This window comes from Rhincodon typus, chromosome 33 (genome assembly GCF_021869965.1).
Source record: "Rhincodon typus isolate 14 chromosome 33, sRhiTyp1.1, whole genome shotgun sequence".
In the NCBI taxonomy this organism is placed as follows: Eukaryota; Metazoa; Chordata; class Chondrichthyes; order Orectolobiformes; family Rhincodontidae; genus Rhincodon; species Rhincodon typus.
The window spans coordinates 8,411,352-8,424,483 of NC_063364.1; the positions used below are offsets into that span (position 1 = coordinate 8,411,352).

Sequence of the window (13,132 nt, forward strand, 5' to 3'; positions counted from 1 at the left end):
GTGTACAATTCTGAGGTGCCCCCAGTCCTGGTGTACAATTCTGAGGTGCCCCCATCTTGATGTACAATTCAAAAATGAAGCAGTCTTTGTGGACATGGTGATACAAGTATATTAATAATTTAGACTCCAGTAAGGTTTCCAGTCTGTGGCAATCATTAAATTCTGCCTTGAGGCAGTGACTTAACTGAGGCATGACAACAGCTTATATTTATAAGGAACTTTAAAAACACCAAAATATTCCAAGGCTGTTCATAACGGTGTTAATAAACCAAATCATACAAAGAGATTTTGGGTCAGACAATTGAAGATTTTGTCAAAGAATTTTAAGGAGCATCCTACAAGCCTCACGATTTTAACCAAATATTTTACCTGCTCCCTCTTTTGCACCTATTAACCATGCATCCCATCAGCCAATCCACTGAACGACAACTCCCAGTTAAAATCCTTCCCATCCTTGTCTCTGAACAGCTCTGATCAATCTAAGAAAGATTGGAACTTACAGAACAGTTTCTGTGACATTGAGAGGTGAAGACTTGATCAAATTGTCTCATTTTTCTGTCAACTTTGATTTTTTCAATTCTGATGGTCTTTAAACAGTCAATACAATTGTTAACAAAGTGTCAGAAATGCACTGTGTCCTCAATTCTGAAACTGTACACGAAGCTCAGCAGGAAGCTGAAAGCTTGAAGATTTCATTTTCTTTTGTCAGATCAGCAATTCAAATCCAATTACTCCTATCAGCTACTCCTCGTGTCCATAATGTCTGCATTTCAAACGACAATATCGAATTTGATAATAGTGGTGTTATATAGCTCACCATTAAACTTAGGGGGTTATTATGCATTGATGTGATGATTATGGCCCAGGCAGTGACAGACTGCCATTGCTGTTGCTGCTGCTATTAAGTTCTTCAGAGCTGCTGATGAGGATAACACTGAACTTTTGGCTGCACCATTTTGTCTGACATTAGTGAATAAAATGAGAAGTGAATTGACGAGAAAAATGTCTTTTCCTTACATTCTTGTTTAATTCTGCTGATAGATAGCTGTAATAGTTTAGTTCAGTTACTGGAATAATAAGCGGTGTACATCATGGAAACAACTGGAGTAACGCAGTCTTGGTGAACATTACTAGAGTAAGCTGGTGCCAGTGAACACTAATGCAGTAACCCAGCTTGGAATACCGCGGTGAGTAACTCATGTCCTGACTCCCCTGTGCCTGCCCACCATCGGCAAGGCACAATTCAGGAGTTTGATGGAATACTCCCCACTTGCCTGGATGGATGCTTGACACCATCCAGGATAAAACAGCCTGCCTGATTGGCACCGCATCCACAAGTATCCACTCCCTGCACCATCGATGCAGAGTAACAGTAGTGTGTACTGTCCACAAGATGCATTGCAAAATTTATCCAACATCCTTAGGCAGCATCTCCCAAACCCACAAGCACTTCCATCTAGAAAGACAAGGGCAGCAGATACCTGGGAACATCACCCCCTGCAAGGTCCCCTCCAAGCCACTCACCATCCTGACGTGGAAATACATCATTGTTTCTTCACTGTTACGGGGTCAAAATCTTGGCATTCCGTTCCTAAGGGCATTGGGGGTCAAACTACAGCAGTTGGGACTGTAGCAGTTCAAGAAGGCAACTCAACACCACGTTCTCAAGGGCAGCTAGGGATGGGCAATAAATACTGGCCCAGCCAGGGACACCCACGTCCCGTGAATAAATAGGAATGAAACAGCCTTAGTGTACATTTCCGGGTTAACCAGTCCCAGTGTACATTACTGGAGTAAACTATCTTGTTGTGGGTTCTGAATATTGATTGCAGATGTGTCCTATGTAAAGAGACTTGCATTACTCTTAACAGGCTTGAAGATTGTGATGTACAAAATGTCTGAAGAAATTGTGGTTTCTGTTGCTTTGAGTTATGGCTATTTTATGATGATTCCACTGTTACGATGTCAGATAATAACTTCTGTGCAATGCTTATTCTGGCTGCAGGTAGTACTCATAACTGAAATGTTTCCACAGGGTGATATAGGAGGAGAACGTGTCCTTCAGAAAAGGTGGACAACATTCCTGAAAGCCCAGCTATCCTGTTCTCTTCCTGATGATGGCTTCCCATTTAATGTTATTCAGGATATGTTTGTTCTGTCTACTCGAAAAGAGGATTGGGAAAACACAACCTTTTATGGAGTTTTTACTTCTCAGTGGTATGTGAATTCAGCATTAATTATTATTCAAGCTCAAAGCCAGATCATCTCAATTGTCCCAATTTAACAAGGACATTCTGATCTTGTGAACCCTTTTCAATAACGTGCTGATATCTAAAATGTTCCCTGGATTGTTCAACCCTTCCGGTCTTCTGCTTGAAGACACAATGGTGTGGGAGATGAAGGAACCATGATGTGTGTTTAATTTGTAGCCACATACTCTCAATCAGAGGGATTAACACTTTCTGTATGTTAATATTTTTTAAACATTTATTTATGAGATGTGGACATCACTGGATAGGCCAGCACTATTGCCCAATGGGAAGCTAAGAGTCACCTAAATTGCTGTTGTTGTGGAGTTGTGTATGGGCCAGACCAGATAAGGGTGGCAGATTTATTTCCCTAAACAACATTAGTGAACCGTGTGAGTTTTATGACAATTGACAGTGATGGATTTTTATTCCAGATTTTTATTGAATTCAAATTTCAAGGAATCACAGAAGTGTAATAGTTACGGAAAGAGGCCATTCTTTCATCCTTAGCCTTGAGACATGAACTGTATTCTTATAAATAGCTGTTCAGTGTCCATCAACCGTCTTTTGTCCTAGAATCCTTTCCCTGTCCATTCCACACAAATCTGCCTGGAACTCAGCATGAGTCAGGATATAGGCAGCAGAAATTTGGATGTTCTCACATTGACAGCTGACCAAGAATGTGTAGGAATAGTCTGATTTAGAGATAAGGCATGGATAGGCATTTCAGCAGCAGATCAGCTGAGGCAGAGAAGTGGAAGTATGTAGCCTTTGTGATAGGCATGAGGATAGCGCTAAATACTCATTGAATCCATAATTTTTACTGAACAGAGATCCGAGACTATTACTTACTGCATTACAAAAATAATGTGGCATTCATCAGTGATTCAGATATATGTATATGTTTAATTTGGAGCTGATTATGGGATTCTACACTGTTACTCCTTGTTACAGGTATAGAGTAACTGCTAACTTTTGCTTTTATGGACCTTTCTCTCATACAGTTAAAATGATGTACAGGAACTGTGTATGAAATTTACAACATCCTATTTTAAAAAAAAAGGAGCAAATGAGAAATGAACCTTTCAGTATTACTGTTTGATTACACCTTGCAAAATTAGTGGTTGTTTTCTGTCACTTGTAGTAACAACTACCAGACTGTTTATCTGTAGCTGGTACACAACACCACAGTGTGAATGAGTTGATCATGTTGAATATAGTGACTGAAAGATTGATGGGTCTGTCTGACAGAGGAGCGTTTAAGTTGTATGAACTGGAAGGAGAGGTAGAGACATGACCACTACGTTAATTCTCTTATTGACTTTCAGGTACAAGGGCGGGGGAGCCACTTCTGCTGTTTGTGCATACTCTATGGAAGATGTGAAGAGGGCCTTCAATGGAAGATACATGGAAGTGAATCGGGAGACACAGCAATGGTATCCCTATAATCATGTTGTTCCTGAACCAAGGCCAGGAGCTGTAAGTATCTCTGATAATTAAGAATGAGCCTTGTTGAGTTTTGAAGGAATTAATTGACATTTTAACACAAAAGCCTGATGCTTTATCCCAGAGCTATGTACATTGTGAAAGTTAGTTCTGATTATATTCTGGATCATTCAATGATCTTTCTAGTCATCAATTAAAACCTTGCATAGAGCCCCTATTTCCTGACAAAAGTTTACTTCTGGCTGCAGTAATTTTTCATCATGGATTTCTTTCGCTACTCTAAGTAGCTATGTCAGCATTTCCTATGTTGAATAACACTTGAAGGAAGCATTGAGGGAGGCCAGAGTGCAGAATTGTCTCTGCACGGTGTCGTCAATGTCTTTCACTGAGAGTGGCATGTCAGTACCACTACTGACTGAGCTGGTCAGATCCTAGGGGACTTGTTTGTTAGACTGGGTGTGCAGTAGGTAGTGAAGGAATCCACAAGAGGGAAAAACATACTTAACCCCATCCTCACCAATCTACTGTCGCAGATGTATACCCATGGCATTATCGGTAGCAGTGACCATGGCACAGGCCTTCTGGAGAGGAACGTCTGCCTTCACATTGAGGATACACTCCATTGTATCGTATGGCACCATCCTTATGCTAAATGGGATAGACTTCAAACAGATCCAACAACTCAAGACTGGGCTTGACTGTGAGGTCTGTAAGTCGTCGTTACCAAGAGTGGCTTGGTAGCATTATCACTGCCTGAGCTGGTCAAGTCTTAAAGGACACAGCTGCTAGACTGAGTCTGTGGTGGCACGTGGTGAGGGAACCAGTACTTGACCACATCCTCACCAATCTACCTGTTGTAGATGAATCAGTCTGTGACGGTATTGTCACAATTGATCAGGGCACAGGCCATGTGGGGACAAAGTCCTGTCTTCACGTTGAGAATACTCTCCATTGTGTTGTGTAGCGCTGCCACTGTACTCAATGGGATAGACATCAAACAAATCCAGCAGCTCAGAACTAGTTGTCTGTGCGGTGCAGCTGGCTATCTTCAACAACAGAATTGTTTTCAGCCTAATTTGTCAGAACTGACCCAGTAGCGATTTCCCCTTTGAATGGATGGTAGTTCTTCAATTGTCTTTGGCTACACAAACCCCCTCAACCAAAACCACCAAAACAAAGGAACCGCTTATCCCATTGATGTCTTCGAGTGCTTACCATTTGCAAATCAGTGAACACTTCAGCTGACTAAACAAGATCCTTTTCACTTCAGCAAAAGAAAGTTATTCATTCGCTGTGCAAGGGCTCTGGGAAATCCTGAAGATGTGAAGCATATTCGATCCATGTGGTACATTCTTTGTCACAGAAATATTCGGAACAAAGTTGCTCTGGTCTGTCTAATGCCGCGCTACCTCCAAAATATTTTGCTGCAAATTGTATTCATGTGCTGTACCAGCAGATTTTGATATATCTGACATGTTGAAAGCAGTGCAGTTTACTTTTGTCATTGTTGAAAGAGGTGAATGAAAACTCTAGTCACACAACATAGTTTTAAAATATGAGTCTGCTGCTGTCGCAAACTGTTTTAAGTTGCAGTATAAATAAATGTTTCTAACACTTATTTAGTCACCTGGAGTCAGTAGACTTCACTGTCACTCTCCCTCTCTGTTTCTCTCTCTTGCTCTTTCGCCCTAAGTTCTGCACAATGGTGCAAATTAGGTCCAATGATTGTGATAAATGGTTAGCATACAGATCAGTGATGATCTAACTGAATAGTGGAATGAAGTTAAGGGGCTGAATGGCCTCTTATTACTATGTTTCTGAACTGTAACATATGCATTTTGCTTGGGAAAGCTACTACTGCCACAAGACTGACAATTTTTTTGCTACTTTGACAATTATGCTTAAGCTCTGGATTCGCAAATGAAGTTATAAGGTCATAGGTTATAAATACTCTCAGCTTTTGCCAGCAGAAACATAGAGTAAGAGCACACATAGCGCCAGATGATTTAATGTGCCGTGGATTTGTTAATAGGAAATGATGGGATTTGGAGAATTAATGATACACGGAAAAGAATACTTCCTTCACACCTTTCAAGCATCTAATGAGGTTCTTAAATGAAGGACAGCTCATTCATCCATCAGCAGATCAGTCAAAACCATCTTTGTGTTGACTCAGTGTCAAATTTCAAAGGCTTGTCATCATTGATCCCTATGTGGAGGTGGATGTGATTGGTATAATGGGGATAATGGTATAAAGCCATGCTTTTTCATTAGGCAAGTTTTCAATGATAACTAGTCGACAGATCTCACAAGCAGAGAATTGAATATGAGGAGAAACAAGAGTGAAACCGTAATGGAATAGTAATTAACCTAAACTGGAAAACAAACCTGCATTAATATGGCAACCACCGGTTGTCTCAAAGCAACTTAAAGCAAATGAAGTAATTTTGAAAATTGTAGTTGCTGTTGCAATATAGAAAATTTAGCAGCCACATTGTACACCGCAAGGTTTTACAAACAGCAATACAGTAAATAGCCATACAGTCTGTTAGTGATAATCATAAAGGGCATGATCATTCAGATAACTCCCCTTCTCTTCAAGGATCTGTTACATCCATCAAAGCAGACAGAGATGGGGCCTAAGTTTAATGGTACATTTGAAAGACAGCACCTCCAACAATGTAGCACTTCTTCGTTGCCATTATTGAAGTGTAAGCCATGCCTTTTGTGCTCAAGCCCTGAAGGGTGACATAAGCGAGGGAGCTACTAAGTGCGCCATGACTGACATTATGAAGTGAAGTGGTGGACATCATAGAAATGCTTTCAAAACTGCAACACTTATAAGACAAAGATGGCAGAAAGTCAGCTTCATAAACTACAATGGGTGTGAGATGGACAGTTTGCCACTGTGTTGCCAAGGCAATGAGGAATGAGCAATAAGCCCAGCTTTGGCAGCGGTGCTGCCAAATGATTCAGAATGAGGCAAATCACCCCATCATAATACAGACTGTATAAAACTTGCAAATAGTAGGGGGCTGTTGGAAAATTGGGCAAAGACAAAGGGCCTCCAACATCACAAGAAAAGAGAATAGTGGAATTAACGAGAAGTGTATTGAAGTTATTGGCTGTGGTATTGACAGCCAGATAGATCATGGGCAGCTTTTATATTCAGTCCATGCCAGTTGAGTTTCTACACAAGAATTGAATACTCCCATCACAAGTTAGATGTAGAACAACTGATTTTCTGTCTCAATTTTGTAATACTCATTTAAATATTTTTCAGTTTGAATGGTATGTTAACAATTGTATTCAAGGTGCCCTTTAAAAGAGAACATGTGTGTATGCTGCTGATGCCTATCATACTGCAACACAGTGTCACCTTGATTGATCCAATTAAAGTGAAGCTGCTTTCTTTCAAGAGTAAAGGGAACAGGTTTTTGCCAATAAAATGTAGTCTTTTGGTTGTAGAGAATTTGAGTATTCTTGAAAAGAGACATATTTTGTCAAACATTTTCATTTTGCACTCATTAGGACAGTTTACAAGAAATACTAAAGAAAAGGGTAAACAAGTTTTTTCATATGAGAGGCGAATGCTGATTGGTTGGCAAGAGGACTCTGACTGGAAGAGGTTTCATCATGGCGAATGCACCAGTCAATATGATTGACAGTTAACTGTCAAGTTTGTGGTTAAAATTTAAACAAGGCAGGTTGACTCTGAATGGTCAAGGCATTGCCCTAAGCAATAAACCAGAGAATGTCTGTCACCTGTTTTGTTGCATTGAAACAGGCGCAATATGTCTGCAAAGAACAGAGCCCTTATTTAGCCCTCTGAAGAGCGTCCCACCAAGACACACCGCACCCCCCCCCCCCCCCCCCCCCCCCCCCCCCCCCACCTTATAACTGCATTTCCCATAGCTAACCTATCTAGCCTACACATCCCTGGACACTAGGGCAATTTAGCATGGCCAATCCACCCTAACTTGCACATCTTTGGACTGTGGGGAAGAAACCAGACCACCCAAAGGAAACCCACGCAGACACGGGGAGAATGTGCAATTTCGCTAGGGTTCTTTGATGCTGTACTTGTTTATATGCTGCCTCATTGCTGAGGGCCAACACTCTCACCTTGACAATTCAGCTGTTTTGCCCCTGTTTGGATCAAGGCTCTAATGAGGTCAGGATCTGAGTGATCCTGGTAGAATCCAAACTGAGCCTCAATAGTAGGTTATTCCTTTGAAACTAGCACTTAATAATACTGTCAATGACCCATTTTCTCACTTTGCTAATGATAGAGATTGGACTTATAGACTGGCCAAGTTGGATGTGTCCTGCATTTTGTATAAGGAATATACCTGAGTAATTTTCCACATTGTTAGGCAGATGCCACTGTGGGCCTGTAATGGAAAAGCTGGCAAGGACTGGAGCTCAAATCTTCAGTAGTATTGCTGTTTATTATTACAGTTTATAGTGTACAGCCTTTTTGTGGAATCATACAGACTGAATCAAATTAGTTGAAGACTGGCATCCATACTGCTCAGGGCATCAGGAGGCTTCCAAGATGGATCATCCACTTGGCACCTCTGGCTGCAGATGGGTACAGATAAGTTAAGCTTGTGTTTTGCACTGATGTGATGGGTGCCCCCATCCTTGTGGATGAGGGTTATTTGTGGAGCCTATGCCTCCTGTCAGTCGTTTGATAGTCCACCACCATTCATAGCTGGACGTGGCAGGACTGCTGAGCTTCGATCAGATTCATTGGTTGTGGAATCAATCAGCCCCACCAGTTGCTTGCTCCTTCCAGTTGTTGTAAATGCACTAAGATGTCACGTCATTTCCAGATATGCCTGGTGCAGCTTCTAGGAGGCCCATCTGCACTCTCAATTAAGCCAGGGTTGGTCACTCGACTTGATGATAGAGTGGGCTTGCCTAATGAGAAAGGATTCTCTATTCCACATTATACCATTCACATCCACCTCCACACACGGATCAATGATGTCAAGCTTTTAAAATTTGATGTTGAGTCATCACAAAGACATTTTTTGTTGATGTTCCGATGGATGAATGAGTTGGCCCCCACTTAAGCTCGTTAGATGCTTGAAAGGTGTGAAGGAAGTATTCTTTTCCATGTGTCATTAATTCTCCAATTCCCATCATTTCCCATTAACAAATCCATGGTACATTAAATCGCCATGTGTGCTCTTACTCTATGTTTCTGCTGGCAAAAGCTGAGAGTATTTATAACCTATGACCTTATAACTTCATTTGCGAATCCAGAGCTTAAGCATAATTGTCAAAGTAGCAAAAAAATTGTCAGTCTCGTGGCAGTAGTAGCTTTCCCAAGCAAAGTGCATATGTTACAGTTCAGAAACATAGTAATAAGAGGCCATTCAGCCCCTTAACTGCATTCCACTATTCAGTTAGATCATCACTGATCTGTACCCTAACCCATTTATCACAAGCATTGGCCCTAATTTACACTAGTGTGCAGAACTGGGGGAGGGGTATGGAACAGAGAGAGAGAGTGAGAAGTCTACTGACTCCAGGTGACTAAATAAGAGACAGAAATATTTGTGTATACTGCAACTTTAAGAGAGAATTGCTGCAGCAGATTCATATTTTAAAACTGTGTTTCATTAACAATGATAATGCTGTGCTGTTTGAGTGTAGTTTTCATTCATCTCTTACAAGAGTATCAAAAGTAAACAGTAGGAATACTGCTTTCAGCAGATCAGACATATTAACATTGGCTGGTACAGCACATGAATACAGTTTGCAGCAAAATATTTTGGAGGTAACGTTATGTTAGACAGACCAGAGCAACTCTGTTCCAAATATTTCTGTGATAAAGAATGTACCACATGGATTGAAGATGCTTCAAACCATCAGAATTTCCCAGAACCCTGGCACAGCGAATGAAAAACTTTCTTTTGCTGAAGTGAAAAGGATCTTGTTTAGTCAACTGAAGTGTTTGCAGATTTGCAAATGGTAAGCACTCGAAAACAGCAATGGGATAAGTGACCAGTTCCTTTGTTTTGGTGGTTATTGGTTGTGGAAGACTGTGACATGAAAATAGCTCTCTTGGACAGACACTTCAATGAAATAAACTTGCTGAGTTCTAGAGATAGACCAACTGGATTGTTCTAGACAGCTGGCATCAGATCAGTGGGCTGAATAGCCTCTGTCTGGGCTGTCCTTGTTCCATAAATTTGCAAAGCTTCAGTTCTGTGGATAAACTAGAGATGCTGAGATTGTTCGCCTTGAAGGAACAAAAGTAAAGGGGAGACTTAACAGAGGTGTTCAAAGTTATATGGGCTTTGTTGCAAATAAGATTGTGATGTTTCAGGACCATGCCTTTAATATTGGGTAAAATAGAGACATCAAGGAGTTCATGTGACCTTTCCCAAATTCTACCAATGGCAAGTCTGGGTGTCTTGGCTATGCAAGGTTAAAGGGTTGGTGGGTCACAGTATGTGGAAGCTGGCTGCTTGTTTCACTGGGATAAAAGTTTCAAGGTAGACGTTAGTCACCCTTGCAAAAAGCAATCAAAACATCTGTGCTGGCAGTGGATAGTCTGTTAGATTGCAAAATCCCAGGACAGTGATAAGAATGTAAGATTTTATAAATGGCAACTATGGGATGGCATGGTAGTTCAGTGGTTAGCGCTGCTGTCTCACAGTGCCAGGGACCCAGGTTCAATTCCAGCCTTGTCTGTGTAGAGTTTGCGTGTTCTCCCCATGGCCGTGCGGGTTTCTTCTGGGCACTCTGGTTTCCTCCCACAGTCCTAAGATATACAGCTTAGGTGGATTGGTCGTGTTAAGTTGCCCCATTGTGTGCAGGCTAGGAGTGTTAGCCATTGTAAATGTGGTCCTACAGGCAGCTCTGATGAAGAGACATCTAGACTCAAACGTTAGAGATAGTAGGAACTGCCGATGCTGGAGTCTGAGATAACAAGGTGTGGAGCTGGAGGAACACAGCAGGCTAGGCAGCATCAGAGGAGCAGAAAAGCTGATGTTTCAAGTCTGGACCCTTCTTCAGAAGAAGGGCCCAGACCCGAAATGTCAGCTTTCCTGCTCCTCTGATGCTGCCTGGCCTCCTAGACTCGAATGTTAGCTTGCTTTCTCCCCATGAATACTGCCTGACCTGCTGTGATCTCCAGCATTTTTTAGTTTTCAGTACAGATTCTAGCATCTGCAGTAATTTGCTGCTTCAGGGATAGGTTGGTGCCTGGGTCTGGGTGAGGTGTTCTTTGGAGGATCAGTGCAGACTCAATGGCCCATATGGCCTCATTCCACACTGTCGGCTGTCTACCCAATTCCAATACAAATTGAAGTCAGAAATCTAGAAGATACCTAATTATCATTTCTACAAAGCCAGTGAGATTCACTGCCTTTTGGCTTTGAGAAAATAAAGGTCCACAGGCAGCCATTGTAGGATCGGATGAAAGGTCTTCTTAAAAATATTACTGAATTTATTTGACTGGTTCAGTTTGCAAGATTCTGAGAGAGAGGGAGAGAAAGAAAGAGAGACGGCAAATTTCTATGGTTCACCACATAGGAAAGTGGGTGGGAGCTTGTATTCAGATTGAAAAGACCAAAGTTGTAAGAATTTATACACAAATATGGAAGATTCGCTTAACTTTAGATAAGGGGAGGAATCTCCAAGTAGCTATAAAAAACAGTTGAGCAATTTGAAGTTATCAGACTGAGAAAGGAAAAGAGAGGAAGCTAGTCCTTGGGAACTAACTATCACTTTGGACAAGAGAATAGATCTTTGCTTAAGGGACAAAGTAAAGTATAACCATGGAAGGTAATTTTCAGTTGTTTAAAATGTTAAATGGGGAAGTAAGCGGTCTCCTCTGTAGTTTAGAGAATACATGCCTACCGAATAGTGTTTAGTCAATGTTGCTTTAAGATTGCATGTTACAGTAAAAGCCTTAAAACATGAAATCTTGTGTGTTTTTTTCAGTCATTCATTGGAAGTTTGAATTTCTTTTGAAAAGTTATGAAAGTCTTTGAGGACTGTAACAGGTTTCAGCAAAGTATATTGGTAGAACCTATTTCCACTGGCTAGTAACCAACTGTTGTTATAATCCATTAGTCATGCTTGTTGTTAAGTAACACAGATTTCCCTTTCTTTCATTATCCCTCACAGTGCATTACAAATGCAGCAAGAGCCATGAACATAAATTCTTCATTCCAAATGCCAGACAAGGTGCTGAATTTTGCAAAAGATCACTTTCTGATGGAAGAGATTGTCAAGAGCCAGCCCTTGCTAATGAAGAAACATGTGAAGTACATCCAGATCACTGTGGACAGAGTCCAGACTATCTCGGGCTATTACGACGTGTTGTTTTTGGGCACAGGTACAGAGAATCAGATAGCCTTGCTCCAAACTAGTTATTTAATGAGGAATATCTGGAAATTCAATACTTTGTCATAACAAAGGAAGTCCTTTTGTTTGCTCTTTCATGGATGTACACATTGCTCGCAAGGCTAGTAGTTATTACTGTTTGTCCTTGAACTGTGTGGTCTCCTAGGCCAATTAGTTGAATCAACAATATCACTTTGGATCTGGAGTCACACATAGGCTAAAGCAAATACGGACTGCGGGTTTCCTTTCCCAAAGGACTTTAATGAATCAGATGTGTTTTTACAATAGTTGAAGATGTTTCGCCACTTGTGAGACAGTCCAAAGCTAGTGTTCCAAAATATAAGCTCCTCATTAACGAATTCAGGAGAACACCCTTTACCCAGAAAGTGTTGGGATGCTAGCATATAAAACCCTACAATGGATACAGCATAGAAGGAGACACTACATCCCATTTGTCTCTGCCAGTCACGTTTGAATCTGTCTTGAACATACCAGATCCTAATCACTGGCTGCGTAAAGTCTGGTTCTCAGCCCTTGCGTGAATGAAAATAATTTGGTCTATATCTTTTAAATCTCCTCAGTAGTGTCTCTGACGAGAGTAGCTTTTGCAATTTATCCATATTACCAAAGTCCATCATCAATGAAACTGTTCTGCACCCTCTCTAATGCTCTTGAATCTTCCTAACATGCGGTGCCCATGATTCATCTCAATATTTCATTTGGACCTGACCAGTATTTAATAATGGTGTATGTACTGTACCTTGATTGCTCTTTTACTGCATGAGTCTGTTTATAAAACTCAGAATGCTGAATGCCTTATTAACCCTTTCTCAAACGGAGGGGAGGCGATGGCTGAATGGTATTATCACTGGACTGTTAATCCAGAGACTTAGATAATGTTCCCAGGACCTGGGTTCGAATCCTGCCATGGCAGACGGTGGAATTTGAATTCAATTAATATCTGGAATTAAGAGTCTAATGAACACTGTGAATCCATTGCTGATTGTCAGGAAAAACCCATGAGGTTCACTAATGTCCTTAAATGTCTGGCCTACATGTGACTTCAG

The 13,132-nt window shown here is 41.1% G+C and overlaps 1 protein-coding gene across 6 annotated transcripts in view; it reads left to right on the forward strand.

Annotated features, from left to right (window-relative positions):
• Positions 1–13,132, forward strand: part of sema4ba (sema domain, immunoglobulin domain (Ig), transmembrane domain (TM) and short cytoplasmic domain, (semaphorin) 4Ba) — a 480,563-nt gene that overhangs the window by 453,016 nt on the left and 14,415 nt on the right. For all 6 annotated transcript variants that reach the window (XM_048615825.1, XM_048615829.1, XM_048615824.1 and 3 more), the window contains 3 exons: positions 2,036–2,217; positions 3,578–3,728; positions 11,847–12,057. In XM_048615825.1, the coding sequence (XP_048471782.1) occupies positions 2,036–2,217; positions 3,578–3,728; positions 11,847–12,057 (544 nt within the window). The remainder of the gene's footprint in view (positions 1–2,035; positions 2,218–3,577; positions 3,729–11,846; positions 12,058–13,132) is intronic.